Raw genomic sequence first — 25,611 nt, 5'->3', positions numbered from 1 at the left:
TGGGACTTGATCCCGGGACTCCAAGATGGTGCCCTGTGTCAAAGGCAGGCGCTAAACTGCTGAGCCACCCAGAGATCCCCTGTTTATCCCTTTGTTTTTGTTTTTATTTTATTTTAATTTTTTTAAAGATTTTATTTATTTATTCATGATAGACATAGAGAGAGAGAGGCAGAGACACAGGCAGAGGGAGAAGCAGGCTCCATGCCAGGAGCCCGACGTGGGACTCCATCCCCGGACTCCAGGATCACGCCCTGGGCCAAAGGCAGGCACCAAACCGCTGAACCACCCAGGGATCCCCATGTTTTTGTTTTTAACTGTTCGTTTTATAAGAGTCCTGGCGGGGGGAGAGACAATGAATGGGAGTGGTCAGTTCACCATTTTGACCCAGAAGACCACTTAATAATTTTTGAATACTGACCTGTGATCTCTTAATTAGGAAATCATTTAGGCTACTTTAGAGGATCTTCAACAAATGGCTGGGATAGGTTTATCCAGCAAGGATTTGTTAAGTACACATAATTGCAATTCTGTATGATAAATGCTATAATAGAGGTACCTGTAAGATGCTTTGTGAATAGATTGAATAGGTGCTTTAATTTGGGAGTCAAGATGGAGGATATGGGGAAAAATTTCTCAGAGGAACTAAATACTGAAATTACAGTAATTAGCTAAATGAAAGGCCATATTCTCGGCGATCCCTGGGTTGCTCAGTGGTTTGGCACCTGCCTTCGACCCAGGGCGTGATCCTGGAGTCCCAGGATCAGGTCCCACGTCAGGCTTCCTGCATGGAGCCTGCTTCTCCCTCTGCCTGTGTCTTTGCCTGCCTCTCTCTCTCTCTCTCTGTCATGAATAAATAAATAAAATCTTTTAATTAAAAAAAAAATGAAAGGCCATATTCTCTGAAGAGTAGAGTTGAAAACATGCAAACATAAGAGTATGGCAAAATTGGTGGACCTGAGAGTAATTTTTTATAGCTGGGCATGTATGCAGAAGTAATAAATAAAACTAGAGCATTGCTTAGGAACATCGTGCTGAATGGTGTGTATTCATTCTAAGGTCTTGGAATTTCGGGCAGCCCAGGTGGTTCAGTGGTTTAATGCCGCCTTCAGCCCAGGGCATGATTCTGGAGACCTGTGATCGAGTCCCGCATCAGGCTCTCTGCATGGAGCCTGCTTCTCCCTCTGCCTATGTCTCTGCCTCTCTCTGTGTGTCTCTCATGAATAAATAAATAAAATCTTAAAAAAAAAAAAAAATAAGGTCTTAGAATTTTACCCTGAAAGCAGTGAGAAGCAGTTGTAGGATTTTAACTTTGCTAATGATGTGATCAAGTTTGCATTTTAGAATCAGGAGAACAGAATGGAGAATAGGAGAGTATTAGAAGCAGGGAGACAAGTTAGGAGGTTATTGAAATAATCCAGATTGATTTATGTTGAAAAGCTGAAACCTCTATGCAGTATTTTCGAAAAGATTTTTTATCACAATCCAGAATAAGGGAAGATTTTACATGGAAACTGAGAACTGTACACACATGCATGTACATATATACAGCAGAAGTTTTCATAAAACAAGATTTAACCCTTTTTTGTTCAGTACATTGAGAGAGTCTTCTATTTCCTGTACTCTTAATTTCTTAAGATGGCTATTTAGGTAATTGATTTCAGCTTTTAAAAAATGTATGCATGTATTTAATACAATAAATTTCCCTCTAAGCTGTATCCCATAATTTTTTAATTGTAAATTTTAATTCTAGTATAGTTAACATACAGTTTTTTATTCATTTCAGGTGAACAATATAGTGATTCAACATTTCTGTATTACTCAGTGCTCATCATGATAAGTGTAGTCTTTAATTTCTTTCACCTATCTCACTCATTCCCCTCTACCACCACCACCTCACCTCTGCTGTTTGTTCTCTATAGTTAAGAGTCACGGGGGGTTGGGGGGGTGGCAGCTGGCTGGAGACTTTGACTCTTGATCTCAGGGCTATAAATTCAAGCCCCATGTTGGGCATGGAGCCTACCTAAAAAAAAATTTTTTTAAATATCTGTCTTTTAAAAACAGCATGCAGTTGGATCCTCTTTTTGTTTTGTTGTTTTTTAATCCTGTTTTTTATTGTTGTGTTTTAATTTTTATAATGTAATTACATCTTACCATCTTTACCTTTTCATTGGAGTGTTTATGGCATTTATTGATATGCTTGAATTTAAGTCTATCATCTTGAGACTAGTTTTCTATTTATCCTATTGTCCTTTGCTTCCTTTTTAAACCTTTTCTCCTTCTTCTTCTTCGATTAATCAAGTGTTTAGGTTTGATTTTATCTTTCTTTTGCTTTCTCTCTTTCCCTTATTTTCTCTCTCTCCTTCCTGCTCTCCTTTCCTCCCTGTTCACCTCTCACTCTCAGTGGTTGCTCTAGGGACTATAATATACATCCCGAACATTTCCTTAAATGAGATTATCTTAATTTAATATTAACTTATTATTATATCTTAAATTAATATTGTTATTTCATATGCAGTTGAAGACCCTTAAAATAATAGCATTTCCTTCCCCCCAAGTCTTTGTGCTTTGTTATCATTTTATTTACATATATTTTATATAGTTTATAATTTTTTAAACAGTACACTTTTTTTTTTAAAGATTTTATTTATTAAAAAAATTTTGGGGATCCCTGGGTGGTGCAGCGGTTTGGCGCCTGCCTTTGACCCAGGGCGTGATCCTGGAGACCCGGGATCGAATCCCACATCGGGCTCCCGGTGCATGGAGCCTGCTTCTCCCTCTGCCTATGTCTCTGCCTCTCTCTCTCTCTCTGTGTGACTATCATAAATAAATAAAAATTAAAAAATAATTAAAAAATAATTAAAATTTAGTTATTTATTCATGAGAGACAGAGAGAGAAGCAGACACATAGAGGGAGAAGCAGGCTCCATGCAGGAAGCCCGATATGGGACTCAATCCTGGATCTCCAGCATCAGGCCCTGGGCTGAAGGTGGCGCTAAACTGCTGAGCCACCTGGGCCGCCCCATTTTTGGTGTTCTTCATTCCATTTTACAGACCCACTTTTCCATCTGGGATCATTTCCCTTAGCATTTTTTGTTATAGAGTAAGACTTCTGATGAATTTCTTACATTTTGTTTATCTGACAATGTTTTTAATATTTATTTCTGAGAAATATTTTTCTTTTGATTAGAATCCTAAATTGGTCATTTTTTCTTTTATTACCTAAAAATGTTAATCTGTCTGGCTTCCCTTGTAATGGGAATTCAACTGTGCCTGGATGTATTCTTTGTAGTTACCCTGCTTCGGGGTTCACTGAGCATTTTGGATCTTAAAGTTTGGTACCTTTCGGGATCCCTGGGTGGCGCAGCGGTTTGGCGCCTGCCTTTGGCCCGGGGTGCGATCCTGGAGACCCGGGATCGAATCCCACGTCGGGCTCCCAGTGCATGGAGCCTGCTTCTCCCTCTGCCTGTGTCTCTGCCTCTCTGTCTCTCTCTGTGTGACTATCATGAATAAATAAATAAAATCTTTAAAAAAAAAAAAAGTTTGGTACCTTTCATATAATTTTGGACTATTATATTTTAAAATATTTCTTCTCTTCTCTGTTCTCTCTTCTCTTTCTAGGATTTAATTACATACCTCATGTGGTATTAGATTTCTGCTATTTTATTTATTCTTTTTTCCCTCCAGACTAATTTTTTTTTAAGATTTATTTAGGGCAGCCAGGCGGCTCAGTGGTTTAGCACCGCCTTCAGCCCAGGGTGTGATCCTGGAGACCCAGGATCGAGTCCCACATCAGGCTCCCTGCGTGGAGCCTGCTTCTCCCTCTGCCTGGGTCTCTGCCTCTCTCTGTCTCTCATGAATAAATAAAAATCTTTAAAATAAATAAATATTTATTTATTAATCTTCTAATTCATTAATTCTCTCTTTTTCTAGACCTTATCTGTTGTTAAACCCATGATTTAATTTCTCAATCTTTTTTAAAAAAAGAAATCAAAAAGAAAAAAGAAATCATCTGAGTATTAGGTATACTCATTGATCTTGGGATGTCACAGGTGCCAGACCATATCAATATACAGAGCTAAGAAATAGATATATGTATATACGTTTTAATCTATATGTTAATGCACATACACATTTACATCTATATTAATTTCTGTATCTATGTATATATTGAAAACCATGAGTTCATGCTGTTCTCTCCAATCCCAGCCCAACACACAGGATTCATTCGGGTTTTCTCCCTTTCCCTGTTTGTAATTGCTTTTTCTAACAATGCAAAACCTTGTTCCTCTTTTTTTTTTTTTTTAAGGTTTTTTTATTTATTTAATTGAGAGAGAGAGAGAGAAAGAGAGAGAGAGAGGCAGAGACACAGGCAGAGGGAGAAGCAGGCTCCATGCAGGGAGCCTGACGTGGGAGGATCACGCCCTGGGCTGTAGGTGGCGCTAAACCGCTGAGCCACCTGGGCTGCCCAACCTTGTTCCTCTATCTTCAACATAATCACTTATCTGATCAGTCCCTGTGTGTAGCCAGACTCCTAGCACTTCCTTTCCTTATCTACCTCTGGGTTTTCTTTCTTTGTATCTTGCTTAGGCTTCAACATCCCATGCAATGCCTTCCTGCCATGCATATATTTCCGTCACCCCATTTTGGCTCCATTATCTTGCTCTAGGCTACCAAGTCTTAATGAATTTCAGAGTGAAGTGTTCAAGAAGGGATTTTTCTCTATTTTCTTGAACATGTGAAACGTAACTATTTGGTTTTTGTCAGTTAATTCCAATACTGGCTTCACTTGTTATAAGTCTGTTTCCAGTGTCTTTTTTCTTTTAGGTCATTTGACCCTGTCTCTTGATGTGCTGGCTAATTTTGTATCGAGTGCTAACATTGTATATGAAAGTGTTTATAGAGTCTCTGGATGATTTAAAAACTCTTTCCTAAAAAAAATAAAATAAAATAAAAACTCTTTCCTTTAGAGTGCAGATCTGTGAGAGCTGATTATGTTAATCCAATCTGAAACTGAACTGACCTGGGCTGAATTGTATGTACCCTGAGCATGAGTTTGTCTTCTGGTTCTTCCCAGCTTCTAGAACATAAGAGTTTTCCAAGACTGAGAGGCTGGGGTGAGAGAAGAGAGTACCTCTCTTCTACTGCATGATTTGAACTCTAATCCTTGTCTCCTTAGTACATGAGACTGTGTTAAACTACTCTTTTCAGAAGTTTTCTGCATAACTTCTTAACTCCCTCTTCAGAATTCAAGAAATACCTTGAAGGGATAAAGTAACATGTTGAGCCATTTCTGTCCTCTCTCTTTCACTAGAATCTTGGCCTTTCAGGTCTCTAATTTCTATCTCTATAGACCAGCAAGACTGTTAAAAAGTTCTCCTTTTTCTTCATATTTAGTAGTGGCCCTCTGCCTTGTCCTTTACCTGAATTCTCAGATTCTTACCTGGCTTCCCTAAATCAGCAGAACCCTGAGAGAAAAGGCAGCTGCAGAATGTCAGCTTAGCTTTTTTTTCTCATGGTTTCTCCCTGTTGTAGGATTTGCCACTTAAGTTTTGGTTGCATCAGCACTACCCAGCACATTGAAGCACACACGCGCATGTATGTGTGTGTGCGTGCACGCACACGCAAGTATGTATGTCTATATACCTGGCTTTCCTAGTTGTTCTTGGTGGGAGCATTGCTCTACCTCAGGCTACTCAAGTATATCCAGAAATAACAGCTCAACTCTAGTATATTCTTTTCTGTTCCATTCCTTTTTTTTTTTTTTTTAAGATTTTATTTATTTATTCATGAGAAACAGAGAGAGAGGCAGAGACACAGGCAGAGGAAGAAGCAGGCTCCATGTAGGGAGCCCAACGTGGGACTCGATTCTGGGTCTCCAGGATCACGCCCCGGGCTGAAGTCAGCGCTAAACCACTGAGCCACCTAGGCTGCCCTGTTCCATTCCTTTTTTAAAATAATGTTTCTCAGTTGATTAAGTGTCTGCCTTTGTCTCAAGGTCCTGATCCCAAGGGTCTGGGATCAAGTCCTGCATTGGGCTCCCTGCTCAGCAGGGAGTCTGCTGCTCCCTCTCCCTCAACCCCTCCCACCTACTTTTGCTTTCTGTCTCTTGCTTCCTCTCTCTTTCTCAAATGAGTAGATAAAATCTTTAAAAATAAAATAAATAGGGACGCCTGGGTGGCTCAGCAGTTGAGTGTCTGCCTTTGGTTCAGGGCATGATCCCAGTTCTGGGCTCGAGTCCCACATCGGGCTCCCTGTGAGGAGCCTGCTTCTCCCTCTGCCTGTGTCTCTCATTAATAAATAAAATCTTTAAAAAATAATAATAATAATAATTTTTAAAATAATAAATAATGTTTCTTATTCATCCACCCAAAATGATTTCACAATATAATGGTCCAAGACTCTTAACCAAAAGAAAAAGACACACAGTTTTAAGGTATTGACACTAAGATAATCAGATCAATAGGATTTAAGCCAAGTGGTGAAGATTAACATGAGCAATGGTATGTCATACTGATTATATGTAACCTTGATATGCCATGATAACAGTAGCACTTTACCTCTGTGGTCTTCCTCCCCAAAACCTATAACCCCAATCTAATCATGAAAAAACATCAGTCAAATCTCAAATTTGAGGAGCAGTCTACAAAATACCCGACCAGTACCAGCAAGGTTATTAAAAACAAGGAAAATCTAACAAGCTCACAAACAAGAGAGACCTAAGAAGACATGACTATTAAATGTACTGTGGTATTCCACATGGGATCCTGAAATAGAAAAAGAACATTGGATAATACGGAGGAAATCTGCATGAAGAATATGGACTTTAGTTAATAATTTTCAAAATTGGTTTACTAATTGTGACAACTGTGTCATACTAACGTTAGAGTTTAATAAAAGGGATAATTAGGAACTCTCTGTATAATCTTCACAGTAATTTTTTATATATAAAACTGTTCTAAAATCAAAAGTTTATTTCTTTAAAAAAATCCATACTATTTGACTTCCCAGACTGTACCTTATTTATGGATTTGTTTTTTGTCTGTATGCTTGCTCCTTGCCATATCTCCAGTACCTAGAAGATGGGCTAAAACATTTAGGCTCTCATTAAATAGTGGGCTAGTTAGATTGGTAGAAGAGAGCCAAGGAGGATTAAGGATCTAAGTTTCTAACTTGGGCAACTTCATGGATGGTAATACTTCATTCAGAAAGTACAAAAAGCAGAGATTGGAAGCTATTCCATGCTTGACAGATACGATATTTTTTTGTTTTGTACCAGAGATTATAGTTACCAGAGATTATAGTTAATAATAAAGAGAGAACCTGGTCAAAGTCAGAATGGTAGCATCTTTGTCCTTTTCTCAGAGAAATAACTCTTCTTTTCCTCTTTCAGGCATATAAGACCTTCGCTAATCGAGTGAACAATTTAAAGAAAAAGCTGGATCAATTGAAGTCAACCCTTCCTGATCCTGAAGAATCACCAGTCCCTTCCCCAAGCATGGATGCTCCTTCTCCAACTGGTTCTGAGTCTCCTTTTCAGGGAATGGGAGGTGAGGAATCCCAATCACCAGCCATGGAGAGTGAGAAATCTGCCACACCTGAGCCTGTCACAGATAATCGTGATGTAGAAGACATGGAACTCTCAGATGTGGAAGATGATGGGTCAAAAATCATTGGTATGTCATTATGTGATTAATAGGCAACTTACTCCTTATTTTGCTTTCCCACCAATGAATCTATCACAGGCTGGTATTAAAAGATAGTTCAGGGTTGCCTGGGTGGCTCAGAGGTCGAGTGCCTGCCTTCAGTCCAGGGCATGGTCCTGGAGTCCCTGGTATCAAGTCCCACAAGTCCCTGCATGGAGCCTGCTTCTCTCTCTGTCTCTCTCATGAATAAATAAATAAAAAGTTAAAAAAAAATCAATCCTTATAAGATTAGAAGAGCAAGGTATCATTATCCTGGTTCAGGATTTGGTATGCCACATGGGCTGAGAATCATTGCTCAAGATTTGCTCTATTCAATATGGTAGCCACTAGCTACGTGTGACTATTGAACATTTGAAATATGGCTTATCCAACTTGAGATGTGCTCTAATTTAAAAAAATATAGAGGAGGGGCACCTGGGTGGCTCAGTTGGTTAAGCCTCTGCCTTCTGCTGAGAGTCGTGAGATCGACTGCTCCCTGCTCACCAGGGAGTCTGCTTCTTCCTCTCCCTCTGCCCATCCCCCCAGTCACGTGTTTTCTCTCTCTCTCTCTCTCAAATAAAATATTTTCAAAAATAAAAATACACAGTGGATTCTAGGAACTTAGTATCCCAAAAAAGTAAAAATATCTCAGTTATTTTTGTATTTGTAACATATTGAAGTGAAAATATTTGGGGGATCCCTGGGTGGCGCAGCGGTTTAGCACCTGCCTTTGGCCCAGGGCGCGATCTTGGAGACCCGGGATTGAATCCCACATGGGGCTCCTGGTGCATGGAGCCTGCTTCTCCCTCTGCCTATGTCTCCGCCTCTGTCTCTCAATGTGTGACTATCATAAATAAATAAAAATTTTAAAAAAAAGAAAGAAAGAAAAAAATATTTGGGACATAACTTTTTTTAATATAGCCACTAGAAAATTTAAATTTATGTGTGTGGCTTGAATTACATTTCTGTTGAACAGCGCTGTTCTGGAGAGAGGGGCACTTACACTGGAATTCCTTACCTCTGTCACTCTTGACCTTCAAGATTCCAAAGCCACAGTATTAAAAGGAATATATTCCAAAGGCAATTTATTGCAGTTTCAAGTTAATGCTTATAATTGTATCCCACAATTAGGTCAATTTCAGGAAGTCAAAGGAAAATACAGTAAAGTATGTACAGTTCCTATGTCTTAGAAAGCTTTAAGATTAATGAAAGGAAAAGACAGGATAATTTATGACTATAAATATCATTACTAAAAGAATACAAATGTGTACCAAATAATATGATCCCAGAAATGTCTAAATTTAATACACAGTAAGAAAATGCAAAGAAATCTTTGAAAAGATAAAAAAATGAATTTGGAAATTTCATTTATTTATTTTTTTATTTTTTATTTTTTTTTTATTTTTATTTTTTTTAAAGAATTTATTCATGAGAGACACAGAGAGAGAGAGGCAGAGACACAGGCAGAGGGAAAAGCAGGTTCCACTCAGGGAGCCTGACGTGGGACTCGATCCCGGGTCTCCAGGATCACACCCTGGGCTGCAGGCTGCGCTAAACCGCTGCGCCACCGGGGTTGCCCCTGAAAAATTTATTTAAAGCAGGTATTAAGGGGTGCCTGGGTGGCACAGTTAAGTTTGACTGCTTTCAGCTCAGGTCATGATCAAGCCCCAGAGAGTCTGCTGCTGCTTCTCCCTCTGCTCCTCCCCCCTGTTCATGCTCTGTCTCTTTCAAAGAATTAGATAAAATCTTTTTTAAAAAATTAATAGGGACGCCTGGGTGGCTCAGTGATTGTCTGCCTTTGGCTCAGGGTATGATCCTGGAGTCCTTGGATCCAGTCCCACATTGGGCTTCCTGCATGGAGCTTGCTTCTCCCTCTCCCTCTGCCTGTGTCTCTGTCTCTGTCTCTCTCTATCTCTCATGAATAAATAAAATCTTTTTAATAAATGAATGAATTAATTAATTCAATATTGAAGGTGAGAAGGAACATAAAGAGTATGACTTCTTTAAAATCATGAAGTGAATGATTTTTCTTGAAAGCATAGTGCTTTATACCCCCAAATCAGGAAATATTAGGAAATCTTTCATCCTGGAAACAGAGTGTGGAAAGCAATAATGTAGTATCACTTCTTTTCTTTAAACAGTAGAGGACAGGAAAGAAAAACCTGTGGAGAAGTCAGCTGTATCTACTTCTATACCTACAAAGCCAACAGAAAGTATCTCAAAGGCCTCTTCATGTACCCCAGTAGCTGTGACCATGACAGCAACCCCATCTCTTCCAAAGCCTGTGAATACTTCTCTCCTGTCCTCTTCTCCAGCATTGGCTTTGCCAAACCTGGCTAATGTGGATCTGGCAAAGATCAGTTCCATCCTTAGCAGCCTAACATCAGTCATGAAAAATACTGGTAAGTAAGCTCCATAAAGAGAATAAAAAGCTTATTTCCATCTTTCTAATTGAACCATCAGTCTGTTTTTTTGTTGTTGTTGATTTTTTTTCTTAAAAGTATTTTTTCAAATCAAAATCAAACCAATAACAATAAAAAATAATAAAAAAATAAAAAAACAAAATCAAACCAATACATGATCATTGTAGAAAAATTGAGAATAAAATAAATATCTGCAGTCCTGCTACCCCCAAAGGACACTACTTGTGCCTAACATTACGTGTGTGTGTGTGTGTGTGTGTGTGTGTGAGAGAGAGAGAGAATGGGGGGGTTGATTAAATATTTGTAATAATTTTTCTTTCAATAATTGAAGTATTTAAGTATACTATATATGAATTTATTTAAGCCTTTATTACTGGGCATCTGGTATGTTTCCAGTTTTCACTATTATAAAGAACATTGAACAACCTTGATGCTAAAACTTTATGCACAATCCTTCCTAAATGGTTGAGTATATAGGGCTTTTTTTCTCCCCATTCATGAAAAAATTTTTTTTTAATTTTTATTTATTTATGATAGTCACACAGAGAGAGAGAGAGAGGCAGAGACATAGGCAGAGGGAGAAGCAGGCTCCATGCACCGGGAGCCCAACGTGGGATTCGATCCTGGGTCTCCAGGATCACGCCCTGGGCCAAAGGCAGGCGCTAAACCGCTACGCCAACCAGGGATCCCTCATGAAAATTTTAATGAAAATATACAAAAATAGAGCACCTCCATGTACTCCTCACTCATCTTCAACAGTAGAAAACACATGACCAGTCCTATTTTACTCTGCCTTACCCAATCTTGATTATTTGGAAGAAAATCCCTATAATTTCATTTTTTATAAAAGCTTAAATATAATTTTCTAAAAGATAGAGACAAAAAATCATGTAGGTTTTTAATCTTTTTGTGTTATAACTAAAATGATCACCAAAAAAATGTACCACTTTATGTACCAAACACATGAAAGTTCTCATTGTTCCTCACCTCTGCAGCACTATTTTGTCTTATTTTAATACTTTGTCAACTTCACTCTTAAAAAGTCATTTATTTGGAGATGCCTGGTTGGCTCAGTCGGTAGAGCATGCAAATCTTTTTTTTAAACACGTAATCTCTACACCCAACATGGGGGAGATCAAGAGTAACACGCTCCATGACTCAGCCAGCCATGCGCCCCAAGCATGCAACTCTTGATCTCAGAGTCGTGAGTTCGAATTCCTTGTTGGGTGTAGGGATTACTTTTAAAAGTCAGGCGCCCTGGGATCCCTGGGTGGCGCAGCAGTTTGGCACCTGCCTTTGGCCCAGGGCGCGATCCTGGAGACCCGGGATCGAATCTCACGTCGGGCTCCCGGTGCATGGAGCCTGCTTCTCCCTCTGCCTCTCTCTCTCTCTCTCTGTATGACTATCATAAATTAAAAAAAAAAAAAAGTCAGGCGCCTGGGTGGCTCAGTCGGTTGAGTGTCCTCTTGATTTCAGATCAGGTCATGATCTCAGGGTTATAAGATTGAGCCCCATGTCAGGCTCCTCGCTGAGTATGGAACTTGCTTAAGATTCTCTCTTGTCCCCTCTCCAAACATCATTTGTTTTAATTTCTCTCTCTTTGATTAAGATGTTAAACTTTTTTTTTTCATTTATCATTTAGTTTTCCTTGTGAAATACTTGCTCATATTCTTGATCATTCAAAAATTATTTTCTCAAAAAATATTTTCTCATCTTTTTATATACCTTTTTTTTCTAAATTAAAAGTTAACCCAGAAAAAAATTTAAAAAAAAATTTTAACCCAGTGTTTTAAAATATAAAGATGTAGGGGCGCCTGGCTGGCTCAGTCCCTGGAGGATGCAACTCTTGATCTCGAGGTTGTGAGTTTAAGCCCCATGTTGGGTGTGGAACCTACTTTAAAAAAATTAAAATGTAAAGGTGTAAAGGAAGTTGCTTATATAATCTCATTTTAGGGCAGCCTTGGTGGCTCAGCGATTTAGCGCCTGCCTTCAGCCCAGGGTGTGATCCTGGAGACTCCGGATCAAGTCCCACGTCAGGCTCCCTGCATGGAGCCTGCTTCTCCCTCTGCCTGTGTCTCTGCCTCTCTCTCTCTCTGTCTCTCATGAATAAATAAGTAAAATCTTTAAAAAAATAATAATCTCATTTTAAAGGTCATTTCAAAAGCAAACAACTTATTAATCACATAGAATTATGCAGTGACTCAGTTACACAGGTGTAATGGCTCTGATCATAATCAGCCATTAAGATTTATTGAGCTCCTATAGGCCTCTGAAGTATAGGTTCTTGGTATAGAAAAAAGAAAAGTTTCCTTTAGTCTCTTTCTACTGACTTTTAAAACAAATATGTATGAAAAGAGCTTGTTTATTTTAAGGGTGTTCCAAGTCAACAGGAGCAGATTTTAATTAATTTTCAGTTTTTCCTTTGTACAAGCCATGATATGCCTTATTTGTGGATCTGTCACAGAAGCATTCCTGTTTGAGTGAGTGGAAAGTATCACAAATTTAATGGTCATTTTGAGTCGCATTTTCTTGAGTTATTCTTTTTGCCACCAGGGGTCAGTCCTGCATCAAGACCTTCTCCAGGAACTCCAACAAGTCCCAGCAACCTCAGCAGTGGCCTGAAAACACCTGCACCTGCCCCAACAACATCTCACAACCCTCTGGCAAATATCCTCTCGAAGGTGGAGATCACCCCAGAGAGCATTCTGTCTGCTCTTTCTAAAACCCAGACACAGTCGGCCCCTGCGCTGCAAGGTAAACTGACATGGGCCAGAGGGACTGGAGTTGTGAATGCTTGGCTTAACCCTGGATTCCATTTCTGAAAAATCCAAAGCCATGAAATGTATAGTACAGTTCGTTTATTATCTTCTTTATATTTATTATGGCATTGATAGAATTAGAAAATGTCAAAGCTGAAAGAGAATACTCTCTAGTCTAATCCCCTCTTTTTCAGGTTAGGAGATTGAGGCTAGTGAGGTGATGTGATCTGCTTAAGGTCACACATTTATCTATTCAGTGATGAGCTGAGACTAAAAGCCAGGTTTTTTGACTGGAGTACAGTATTCTTTGACCTACAGCATGACCCCTCACCCCCCTGCCCAGGGGCTGCATTTATGTAAGCTCTTATGGAGCTATGTTGAGATTTACATTTTTAGTGTTAACCAAATCTAAAGAAAGTTTAAAAAGGTCACTCTACTATCAAAAATCTTATGAGATGGGTGCCTGTGTGGTGCAATCTGTTAAGTGTCCCACTCTTGGTTTTGATCATGACTTGATCTCAGGGAAGTGAGATCAAGCCCTGTGTCGGGCTCTGCACTTAGCATAGAGTCTACTTAAGACTGTCTTTCTCTCTTCCCTCCACCCTTTTTTCTTTCCCTCTCTCCCTCCTCTTTCCCCCTCTCTCCCTCCCTCCTTTCTCTCTCTCAAATAAATGTAAAAAAATATTATAAGGCAAAAAATATATATATAAGGCATGACTTTCCTTTTTCATATCCTAATGTTTTATAGAGGCCTCTATTATAGGTACAGCACATCTTTTTTGTGTTCACCTACCTATAATATCTACCTTATTTGAACCTCTCTATTCACCTTTGCTAATTATGTACTTTGTGTCTAAAACTGTCTGCTTCTAACTTTTTTTCATTAAGTTTATCTGCTCTCTCTTCTCAGACCCTACAAATACCGACATAATCTTTATTTAGCACCTAAGTATAATTACGTAATGAATTTCATATAGCAGAGCAGTATATATATACATGTATACACATATGTATATATGTATGTATATATGTATACATATATATGTATTGTGTGTGTGTGTGTATATATATATATATATAGCCATTTAACTCTCTATAGAGGTTCTCATCCAGGAGCCTCCAGGGGACATTTGTCACTATCTGAACACATCTTTTGTCACAGCTGGGGTGGGGGTGGGAGTACTACTGCATCTAGTAGGTAGAGGCCAGAGATGCTATGAAACATCCTGCATTACACAGAACAGCCCCCACAACAAGAATAATCCAGCCCAGAGTGCCAGTAGTGCTAAAGTTGAAAAACTCTGCTTTATATGAATATAAAATATATCCATTCTGTAAATGGATCACACTAGATTATAGTGAACTTTGCCTTTAGATATTGGAGAATTCTGTTACACAGAATTAAATACTATTAACTAGTAATCCACAGCTGCCATATATTGGCACCAGCAATAAAGGATTAATGATGTACTACAGCATAGCTAATAGTATGAATTTTAGAGTTAATTAGTCTGAGGGATTGGCATGGTTCTGATTTCTCCTTTCAAGGCCCTCTTCTGTCACCATCCTGCAGTTATGGTAAAAATGTTGAACTCATTTGTTTTTATTAGCCTCTTACATAGATATAATAATATTTACAGCTTTTCCTTTCAGTAGATTATTGTACCAGTGTTATGTGGACTTTCTCATCAGGCAACATTTGAACAGAACTAGGTGTGTTCTGACAGAATGTGTTTCTGGAGACCCCAGAAAACAACCTCTGTGGAGTAACAGCATAGTTCATCACCTTTCATTTCCTTGTGGAAAGTAGAATTCTTGACTTTTAAAAGAATTTGCCCAGCAGCTTAAATAGATGCATTCTTAAAAGACTATAAAAGGGATCTCTTACAATCTGATTGTGTCACCCACAGCTATTATTCACAGATACTTAATACAAAAGAATGAGTTCAATTGGCAAAAGGTCCATAGAGTATGATTGAGATTGAAGAAAAGTAATATTTAGTAGTAAGAGACTATCTCACCTATTACCAGAAATCTGAGAGTGTCTATCTTTACAAGATTTCATCCCACAACATCCAAAAGATAAGCTAAAATATCTTTTAAAAATCATATGACATCATATATCACATTCTAGTACGTGAGGACTTCTGTTTTTGGTATGAACAGTGGCTACTAAGAATTAAATGAAACTGTTAGTGGTGGAAAGTTATATAGCCAGAGAACTTTTTGGAAATGAAATGTGGATTTTATTTTTTCTGGGGGTAATTGAAATAAACGATATTTCAATTATTCAGATATTAGTGAATATCTAATCATGCACTTATTATATAGAAGTAGTTGGCAGTTAAAAATATTCCCAGGATCCCTGGGTGGCGCAGCGGTTTAGCGCCTGCCTTTGGCCCAGGGTGCGATCCTGGAGACCCGGGATCGAATCCCACGTCGGGCTCCCGGTGCATGGAGCCTGCTTCTCCCTCTGCCTGTGTCTCTGCCTCTCTCTCTCTCTCTCTCTGTGTGTGACTATCATAAATAAATAAAAATTAAAAAAAAAAAAAATATTCCCAGGTTGGGGGCGACCAGGTGGGTGCAGTCAGTTGAGTGTCTGACTCTTGGTTTTGGCTCAGATGGTGATCTCAGAGTCGTGAGATCAAGCCCTGTGTCAGCCTCCTCACTTAGCACACACTCTCCCTCTCCCCCTGCCCCTCCTTTTTTTCTCTCTAAAATAAATAAATAAACCTTTAAAAAAAAAAAAAAAAAACTGTTCCAAGGATGGAATGATCTCAGAATTCTTCAGAGCTTGAGTCTCTTAGTAAATATCGGATTAAAATTAAAATTTTGAAGTGTTTCTTTGTTTATTAAAGTATCCTATGAAATACTATTTTCTTTGACCATAACATTATGAAGGAATAGTTTTAGTATATGACTAAAAGCTATAAATTTTGGTGAAGTATGCACAAAAAGTTTTCATTTATAACCAGAAATTGGGTGAATTTTCCAAAATACGAATTTTCCAAAACACTTTGTCAAGTATTTTTGTAAAAAATTTTCTACAGGAGCAGTTTGCTTTGATGGGACTTCAGCCTTTGCCCCAAAGAATTCTTTCTCAGAGCTTCTGAGGTTTTGTCTTATCAGTGAGTAGGGTTGAATCTCATCAGTGTCAACCTGGGTAGATGAATAATTTGTGAATTTTCTAAGCTATTAGGTGGTCTAGCTTTATAATTCTTTGTAGTGTGTGTTTGTATGTTTACTATTGCTACATTTTACAACCAAAAATGATAGGTAAAAGCATTGATTCCCCAAAGTCTAGCAAGAGATACTTGAAATAAAATGACCCTATTGAAATAAATTTCAGGGGCAGCCTGGTGGTGCAGCAGTTTAGCACTGCCTGCAGCCCAGGGTGTAATCCTGGAGACCTGGGATCGAGTCCCACGTCGGGATCTCTGCATGGAACCTGCTTCTCCCTCTGCCTGTGTCTCTGCCTCTCTCTCTCTCTCTCTCTCTCTCTCTCTGTGTGTGTGTGTGTCTCATGAATAAATAAAATCTTTTAAAAAGACATTTTAAAAAAATGAAATAAATTTCAGTGATGCGTATTCTCTCCACACACCCCCGCCCGGTCTCTCCCTCTTTCCCTCAACAGTGCCCATTAACTTATTAGAGATAATTGCAGAGGCTGGAAAGGAAGGATTGGACAGAATATCTATTTGCACTTAGAGAAACAGTTCCACAGATCAAACATTAAGAAATACTGGCTTAAAGTGTTATTTTAAGGATAATTTTGCCTCCTTTCTTTTCCTGCCTTGTCTTGTTTAAAACATGAATGATTCTGACACGAAAATCTCCCCTTTCCTGTTGCCTTTATTGTGCCACGTTGAACTTACTTAATAGCTGTACTACAAACATTTCAATAATTTGCTCTCTTTATATTGAGAAATAGGTCCAGTATTTTCTATGACAGTTCACCATTGGTTGATTGGTCTAGATTCCCGTTGGCCTCATATTTTAATGTCTGTCTGGTTCCCACTGGAATGAATGAGAATATCTAATCAGCCTACATTGTTTTTATTATAAGGTAGGCAGTTGTTCTTTTTAACTCCTCTAATCTGTTTCTACAGGCCTGTCATCTTTACTTCAGAGTGTTACTGGGAACCCAGTCCCAGCCAGTGAAGCTGCATCCCAGAGCACTTCTGCTTCCCCTGCCAACACCACGGTCTCTAGTGTAAAAGGAAGAAATTTGCCCTCCAATACCCAATCCTTTATTCCCAAAAGCTTCAACTATTCTCCTAATTCATCAACTTCTGAAGTCTCTTCAACATCAGCCAGCAAGGCCTCAATTGGGCAAAGCCCAGGGCTTCCAAGCACTACTTTTAAGCTACCATCCAACTCGATGGGGTTTACAGGAACCCACAGTGCAAACCCGGCTGCCGCACCTACTGAAGTTGCCATATGCCAATCTTCAGAGATCTCCAAGCCAAAGCTGGAGTCCGAGTCCACCTCTCCAAGCCTGGAAATGAAGATCCACAACTTCTTAAAAGGTAATCCTGGTTTCAGTGGCTTAAACTTAAACATCCCAATCCTGAGCAGCTTGGGGTCCAGTGCCCCAGCAGAAAGCCACCCCTCAGACTTCCAACGTGGCCCTACTAGCACGTCAATTGACAACATTGATGGAACCCCTGTGCGGGATGAAAGGAGTGGGACACCCACCCAGGATGAGATGATGGACAAGCCCACATCCAGCAGTGTAGACACCATGTCCCTGCTTTCTAAGATCATTAGCCCTGGTTCCTCAACACCCAGCAGTACAAGATCACCACCCCCTGGGAGAGAGGAAAGCTACCCCCGGGAACTCTCCAATTCTGTACCTACATATCGACCTTTTGGTTTGGGCAGTGAATCACCCTATAAGCAGCCTTCTGATGGAATGGAGAGACCATCTTCCCTGATGGACTCTTCACAGGAAAAATTCTATCCAGATACTTCTTTCCAGGAAGATGAGGATTACCGAGATTTTGAGTATTCAGGGCCTCCACCCTCTGCCATGATGAACCTAGAGAAGAAGCCAGCCAAGTCTATCCTGAAGTCAAGCAAGCTTTCTGATGCCACCGAATACCAGCCAATCCTCTCCAGTTATAGCCACAGGGCCCAAGAATTTGGGGTAAAGTCTGCCTTCCCTCCATCTGTAAGGGCCCTCCTGGACTCTAGTGAGAACTGTGACCATCTCTCCTCTTCCCCTGGGCTATTTGGTGCCTTCAGCATAAGAGGGAGTGAACCGGGGGCTGACCGGTCGCCATCACCGAGTAAGAATGATTCATTTTTCACCCCTGACTCCAACCACAATAGCTTGTCTCAGTCTACCACTGGGCATCTCGGTTTGCCACAGAAGCAGTACCCAGACCCTCCTCACCCAGTCCCACATCGTTCCCTTTTCTCTCCGCAGAATACCCTTGCCGCTCCCACGGGCCACCCACCCACACCAGGCGTGGAGAAAGTCCTGGCCCCCACCATTTCCACCACGTCGACGATTGAGTTTAAGAATATGCTTAAAAACGCCTCCCGAAAGCCCTCAGATGATAAGCATTTTGGCCAGGCCCCCAGCAAGGGCACTTCAAGTGACGGTAGCGGTCTCTCAAACCTCACCCAGCCCAGCTTGACAGCCACTGATCAGCAGCAACAAGAAGAGCACTACCGCATAGAAACCCGAGTCTCGTCCTCCTGCTTAGACTTGCCTGATAGCACCGAAGAGAAGGGGGCCCCTATAGAAACCTTGGGTTATCATAATGCAGCCAATAGGAGGATGTCAGGGGAGCCCATACAGACCGTAGAGTCCGTCCGAGTTCCTGGGAAGGGAAATAGAGGACACGGGCGCGAGGCTTCAAGGGTGGGTTGGTTTGATCTGAGCACCTCAGGCAGCTCCTTTGACAATGGCCCCTCAAGTGCCTCTGAGTTGGCATCCCTTGGGGGTGGGGGCAGCGGAGGCCTCACTGGCTTTAAAGCGGCACCATACAAGGAACGGGCATCCCAATTTCAGGAAAGTGTCGGCAGCTTCCGTTCCAACAGTTTCAACTCAACATTTGAGCATCATCTCCCCCCATCCCCCTTGGAACATGGGACACCCTTCCAGAGAGAGCCAGTGGGGCCATCATCTGCCCCACCTGCCCCTCCTAAGGATCATGGTGGTATCTTCTCTCGAGATGCACCCACTCATCTACCCACTGTGGATCTTTCGAATCCCTTCACAAAGGAGGCGGCCCTGGCCCATGCTGCCCCACCCCCTCCTCCTGGAGAACACAGCGGAGTTCCTTTCCCCACCCCACCCCCTCCTCCACCCCCTGGGGAACTTAGCAGCAGTGGTGGGAGTGGTGTTCCCTTTTCTACTCCACCTCCTCCTCCACCCCCTGTTGACCACTCTGGGGTTGTACCCTTCCCAGCCCCACCACTGGCAGAGCACGGAGTGGCGGGAGCTGTGGCAGTATTTCCCAAGGACCATAGTTCCCTCCTTCAAGGGACCCTGGCTGAGCATTTTGGGGTGCTCCCAGGACCTAGGGACCATGGGGGCCCCACCCAACGGGACCTCAACGGCCCTGGCCTTAGCCGTGTACGAGAGAGCCTCAGCCTACCCTCCCATTCTCTGGAACACCTGGGCCCAGCCCATGGAGGAGGAGGTGGGGGAGGCAGCAACAACAGCAGTGGCCCCCACTTGGGTCCCTCACACAGAGACGCTATCAACCGGAGTGGTATGATTTTGCGGAATCCCCGGCCAGACTTTCGGCCTAGGGAACCTTTTCTCAGCAGAGACCCGTTCCACAGTCTAAAGAGACCCAGGCCACCTTTTGCTAGGGGCCCTCCGTTCTTTGCACCAAAACGCCCATTCTTCCCTCCCAGGTACTGATGGAAACCAAGGGAAAAACATTTTGAACAGTCTAGAGAGCATTGGAAGTAGGAGTTTGGTTTATTGTTGTTTTTGTTTTCCTACCTTTGATTTTTTGTTTTTTTTAATGACAAAGGGCCTCCCTTCCAAATTAAAAAGTCATACATGCTTACATTTCACTATTCCATTCAGTCCTCCCTCCCACTGCACTTACCAACCTTCCCCAAGCTACTTGTATTTTAAAGGGATGGGGGGCGGGCAAAGAAACACAACCAAAGCCACTTCATTGGCTGGGGGTTTGAGGGGTGGGGGTGGGGGAACAAATCTTATTTTGCCCCATTTATTGAAGAGTATTACTACATTTGAAATAAAATTTCCATCAGTACAGAGAATAACATGTGCTATGTTGGGATGTTATTTTGGGCTTGGCTTATCAAGTAGCCAATAGAAGGATTCCTGTCCCCTTCTCTCTCCCATTAAGTAACTACTGTGACCAGTGTGGCTCCTTTTCCTGTATGCTCTGTGCCCTGCTGACAAGCCAAAAGATGTTGCAAGGGAGGATAGGTGGGAAACCATAGACCTGTCAAGTTTGTTTTGTTTTTAAAGACATATTGAAATTGGATTCTTTACCTTTCTCCTAAAATCCTAATTAAAAAAAAAAAAAAAATCAGCCTCTTCTTCTAAAGAACCATCAGTGACTAACTTTGAGGAGATACAGATTTCATTCTATCCTGGTAAAAATTATTCCTCTTTATCCTTGGAATGAAAGAGCAGTGGCTGGATATAATCTCCAGGTTAAAATAAGGTGTAACTCCAATACAGAGTTACAGAAAGGAACCATCAACCGTGTGATGTGACCTGCCCATCCCTCATAAATGAGAATGGGAAACTCTGAGTTAGTTTGACATGTCTTGCACCAAGCTCTTGCTTCCTGCTTTTTTTGTTTGTTTTTTTGTTTTTTTGCTTTTTTTTTTTTTTTTTGTGAATGACTTTTTCTCAGTTTTCATTTCTGCTTTGGCCAGAAAGAAAGCCATGTAAGTTGACAACTGATACAGAGGCACAACTGAAATTATTCTTAATTTTTTTATTAATGTAATAAGTAGACATTTTTATCATGGTGCCTCCCTAATGTGATATTTGTTGGTGATTTTTAGCAAAGGTTAACTACTAGGGGAAAGGAACTATTGGTCTGTATCTTTCCTCCTTGCCCTAGTCCTGGATTTACTCCTGTTCTTCGTATTTCAAAGGAGGAGGTTCAATAGCCTCTTCCAGTGCTTTACACCTCTTTAGGTGTGTCTTAATGACAAGTGGGTATTACTATGCATATCTTTACAGAGAACCAGGAGGGCCTGAGAAACCCAGACTACCCCATTCTACAGCTAGCAATCTGTCACATTTTAAGGCTCAAGGCTTGTCCTCACCTTCCACTCCCAATAGGAAATAATGTTTCTGCCCTTAGTCATTTTACACGAGAAGGGTGTGCTTTCCTTCTCCCCAAACAGAAAGGCTTCTTTGTATTTCTACAACTAAAACTGGGAAAAAAGACAATCAGTATGCTTTTAGTGTCTGTTAACTTTAAGAACACTGAAAAGCAAAGATTGCTTTACTATTATTTTGTATTATTTACTGTCTTACCCCAGGGTATACACACTGGTAATCTCCAACTAGATAAATAAAACCGTATGTGGTGGGGTTTTTTTAGGGAATCCTAGCAAGTTTCATATTTTCTTCCAAGGGAGCATAGAACTAACTGTAGGAAGTATGAGGATTGTTTTGGATTCCTCTAGTGAAATATTTAAAGATGGGGGAGAGTGGACAATACAGCAACAGAAGATGATTCTTTGTGTCAGAATAAACCTGGTTTCAGATAGCAGCTTAAACCAGTTGTGGGTCCTAGTTTGGGAGTTTTTGTGTAATTTATTCCATGTTATTTATTTGGGCTTGCCATGTGTTCTGTGGTCAGGAGGCTGCAAGTCCTTCATCTTCCTGATGGCATTTCTGGTCTTAAGTCAACTGTTCTGTCTTTGACCCTCTCCAGCCTCTCTGCCCTTTAGCTCTCCCCACAAAAATGCATGATACCATGACTTTATGTGTGGGATGGGGTATATAGTGTAGCAAAGCAAAGAAACAATATAGTTATCTTGAGTCCTGAGACATTTGTTTAGGGGAAAGTGTGATTGAGAATAAGGGTAAAGGTTGGGGGAGGGGATGGGAGTTCTAATTGACTCAAAACTGAAACTTTTTTTGCAGAAATTAAGTGGGATGTTTTTCATTCTAGAATAAAAGAATGTGAATTCCTTCTGCTGCTCTTGTTTAAGCTAAAAGTAGTGTTTACTTGAAAAGGCTCTCTATTTGATTTTATCAGAAAATGTGGGGATGTCAGGAAAGTGGCTTCCTGAATGTTGGGGCAGGGTAATTGTCCTCAAAAGCATGATGACTAATACATGGAAAGGAAGACCTTGTACAGTTTAAAAGATGGACTTTAAAGGGTTGGTGTTTTTTTGCAAGGTGTTTTGTTTTTTAAGCTACAAAATCCTCATTGAGTTTGTTTCGGGATGGAAGTGAGGATTTGTATGTGACTGTCAGCTGTTAACTTTAAGTCTGTCTACAGCAGTAAATGAAGACGACAATGTATATATGTGATATAGTGAAACAAAAAAGACAATTCTGGTATTCATAACATGAAACAAAGGGGTTTTATCCTTTCTGTGTCTGTGATTTAAAACTCCATGCCCATGCTCTGACTTTTGTATTTCAACCTGAATTTAAAAATGTAATAAATAAGATTTTTTTAAAGAAAGCATAATATAGTGTGTCTTGGCAAGGACATGATATATATGAAAGCAGAATATGCAAAGTTGTTACTAAGGTCCTTGGTGCTCACTGTAAAATCACAGACAGAGAATTGGTCGGGGGGTCGTGAATACACTGGTACCACTTAAAGCTCAGTGATACTATCAGAAATCAAGTCCTTAAGTATTGTATAAGAGTTTACTCTTAAGTCAGCTTAGATGAGAGCCCTCTCTCCCTGCTCCCTTTTCCCCTCCCAAAAGGTGAGCATAAATAGAATTTGGTTTGATGCCAGGGAAGGTAAAATGATCAGAGAGTAGGACTTTGATCCTTTCCGATCCCAGGAATACAATGTTTGTGATATATATATGGTACAGCTAACCTATCTAGATAATGTGAATATGCTAAACTTCCTAATTGCAGAATATTCACTATCAAGCCTGAAGTTACCGGTTCATGCAGAATTAAGCTTCAGCTGTTAATTGTTTTGAAGCCGCTGTAAATTACTGCTTTTTCCCCCTTTTCCTCCCTTCCCCCCTTTTTTGAATGGGCGGGAATGCCTGTTAAGATTAAAATTAGATATGTTGGATGATACTCTCGACGTGTTCAGTGTGGAAAACAAAACAAGTACATGCTTTAGAGGCAACAACAATGAAATCCTTTTGAAATGTGTATTAATATCATTTAATAAAATAACTAGTTCTGAAGGTTTGACATTTTTCTTTGAGATTTGGGGCTTTGACCAAGGGCTCCTGGCTCCTGTGGTGAGTGCAACTAGAACGGAACTTCTCCGGAAGCTGAAACTGCTGCTTTGCGGAGCGGGCCTATGGTTGGAAAATTTAAATTTTCTACGGCAAAGACCCTACTACATGACTGTCCAGGGCTGAAGGTGAAACCAACAACAGGATGCAGAAAGAAAGCCTGGATAGATCTCTGAAGATCTGATTGTATTAGCTTTTTTATCTAAATGCGAGGGGTATCAAGGGGACCATGTGTGTGCCTGCACATTTCTGAGGCACACAGATACCACAGACCACCCTTGTCCCTTCTTTGTGACCTTGCCTCTCTTCCAGCCGTTCTTCCTTTTTTCTTTTTTATCTTTGTCCCCAATACTATGTTTTTGTTCTCCAGTTTAATAAAGTATGGTTTCCTTTGTTGTGTGGTTGGCTTCCCCACACACACACACATTGATCTCATCCAGGTGTCCCCTTTGACTTCAGCATTCAGTGTTCCTGAAGGCAATTTGAGCCTCTCAGATCTCCATGACCTTGTGGGTTTTCTGTTTGATCCTTTGTGTAACTCACTTTTGGAAAGGGATGGTGGGTGGGGTGAAATCATGTTCAAGGAGTGGTTGATAATGAGGCGGGATAATACTGTATGGATAATTATTTGTGTATGTCTTCAAAAAAGTTGTACAATTGCCAGCAAAGAAGCATTTTTATTTTTTATTTTTTTTTAATTTTTTATTTATTTATGATAGTCACAGAGAGAGAGAGAGAGGCAGAGACATAGGCAGAGGGAGAAGCAGGCTCCATGCACCGGGAGCCCGACGTGGGACTCGATCCCGGGACTCCAGGATCGCGCCCTGGGCCAAAGGCAGGCGCTAAACCGCTGCGCCACCCAGGGATCCCCAAAGAAGCATTTTTAAAGCAAGCATAGAAGGGGCGCCTGGGTGACTCGGTTAAGTGTCCAACTCTTGATTTTGGCTCAGGTCATGATCTTCAGGGTTTTGAGATTGAGCCGCACATTGGGATCCACACTGGATGTAGAGCCTGCTTAAGATTCTCTGCCCACCTCCCTCAAAAAAAAAAAAAAAAAAAGATTAAAAGCACGCATAGAGTTGGCAGGGGTGGTGGTAGTAAGGGGTTCCTTCTGGTCAATTCTTTGCCCACATCTACCCATCTTGCTGTATGTTGGCAATCTGTCATACATAAGCCACACTTAACCCCTCTCTTGCCCCATCCCTTTTTCATACCCCAGTGAGGTTTAATAAATGGAATGTTGGTGTTAAAGGATAAAGAAAGAGTCACCACATCTAGAGCCCACCTGGGTCAGTGGCAGGGTAGAAGGCTTTAAATAGCAGCCTTCGTTACATGAAGCTACATGTGTGTGTCACCAGACACTTAGGAAATAGCCTAGGAACACGCCCAATATATAGGGTGTACAATTGTACTGGCTGCTTCTGGAATCTGGCTCACCCTTTTTCTTGTCCCCACTTGGAACCTTGACTTGCCCAACTGATTTCTTTCTCCATCTCCAAGGAAGCCACAGCTTTTAGACTTCTATAGTGGTCTTTCTGGGCGTGTTGAAAATGCCTAATTTCATCCCCCTAAATTGTCTTATTTAAGCCAATCTTACATAAGAGGGATGAGTTACCCCTCATGTATGTAGACAGTAACAAACACCATCCAAATGGGTGTTGGGGTATTGGGGCGTTTCTCATACTTGCTTATGAGTAACTGTATAGACGAGTCCCATCCCCTGCTGTTCACAATTGCTGAGTAATAACTCATTAAGGCTTCATAGACAAAGCCACAAGAGATTCACCTGCAAGTGAGATAGCAGCTCTTAAGTAAACATCCTGTTCTCCCTTCCCCCTTGTACAAGTAAGGAGAAGCACACACTCTTTAAAGGAAAGGAGCAAAGTGCTAATTACATCTGGCTGTTAGGGGGAGAGGAAAACATTTTATGCTTAAGAGTCTGCAGGAAAGCCGGTAAGAAGCCTGGGATCTATTTAGGAATTGATACTGCAATTACTTTATGGCACTTTATCGTATACCTTTATTTCTTTTTTCTATCTCCCTTTGTTCATACTGTAACAAGAGTCAAAAGTTGAAAATACAGATGTGGGTGGAGGGACTAGTGAGCAGTGGCCAACAGAAAACACAAGTGCAGGCTGCAGGTTTCTGTTTGATTCAAAAGCGTGCTGGCTAAACCAGTCGGCCCTGGGTCTGTTGGGGTCATAGCAAATTCGATGTTCCAGCAACTTTACTTCCTCATCCCCATTCTGTCCCCTTTATTTTTGTGAATTACTCAAATCCTTTGCTGCATAATTTGTGGGAAAAAGGAGCTCAGAGAACTTGAAACATTCTACA

The 25,611-nt window shown here is 40.8% G+C and overlaps 1 protein-coding gene across 6 annotated transcripts in view; it reads left to right on the top strand.

The window, feature by feature from the left end:
* Nucleotides 1–23,670, top strand: part of RPRD2 (regulation of nuclear pre-mRNA domain containing 2) — a 90,970-nt gene extending 67,300 nt beyond the window's left edge. For 2 of the 6 annotated variants that reach the window (XM_077842433.1, XM_077842432.1), the window contains 5 exons: nucleotides 7,391–7,673; nucleotides 9,824–10,084; nucleotides 12,659–12,859; nucleotides 16,974–17,393; nucleotides 18,296–18,523. In XM_077842433.1, the coding sequence (XP_077698559.1) occupies nucleotides 7,391–7,673; nucleotides 9,824–10,084; nucleotides 12,659–12,859; nucleotides 16,974–17,393; nucleotides 18,296–18,384 (1,254 nt within the window). In that variant the 3' untranslated portion in view covers nucleotides 18,385–18,523. Of the gene's footprint in view, nucleotides 1–7,390; nucleotides 7,674–9,823; nucleotides 10,085–12,658; nucleotides 12,860–16,973 lie in introns of all 6 variants that reach the window. The other 4 variants (XM_077842431.1, XM_077842430.1, XM_077842429.1 and 1 more) reach the window with 2 other exon arrangements.
* Nucleotides 23,671–25,611: the final 1,941 nt, after the last annotated feature.

Source organism: Canis aureus, chromosome 12 (assembly GCF_053574225.1).
Source record: "Canis aureus isolate CA01 chromosome 12, VMU_Caureus_v.1.0, whole genome shotgun sequence".
NCBI classification, from domain to species: Eukaryota; Metazoa; Chordata; class Mammalia; order Carnivora; family Canidae; genus Canis; species Canis aureus.
The sequence above is the reverse complement of the archived record's forward strand: the minus strand, read 5'-3'. Positions and strand labels throughout refer to the sequence as shown.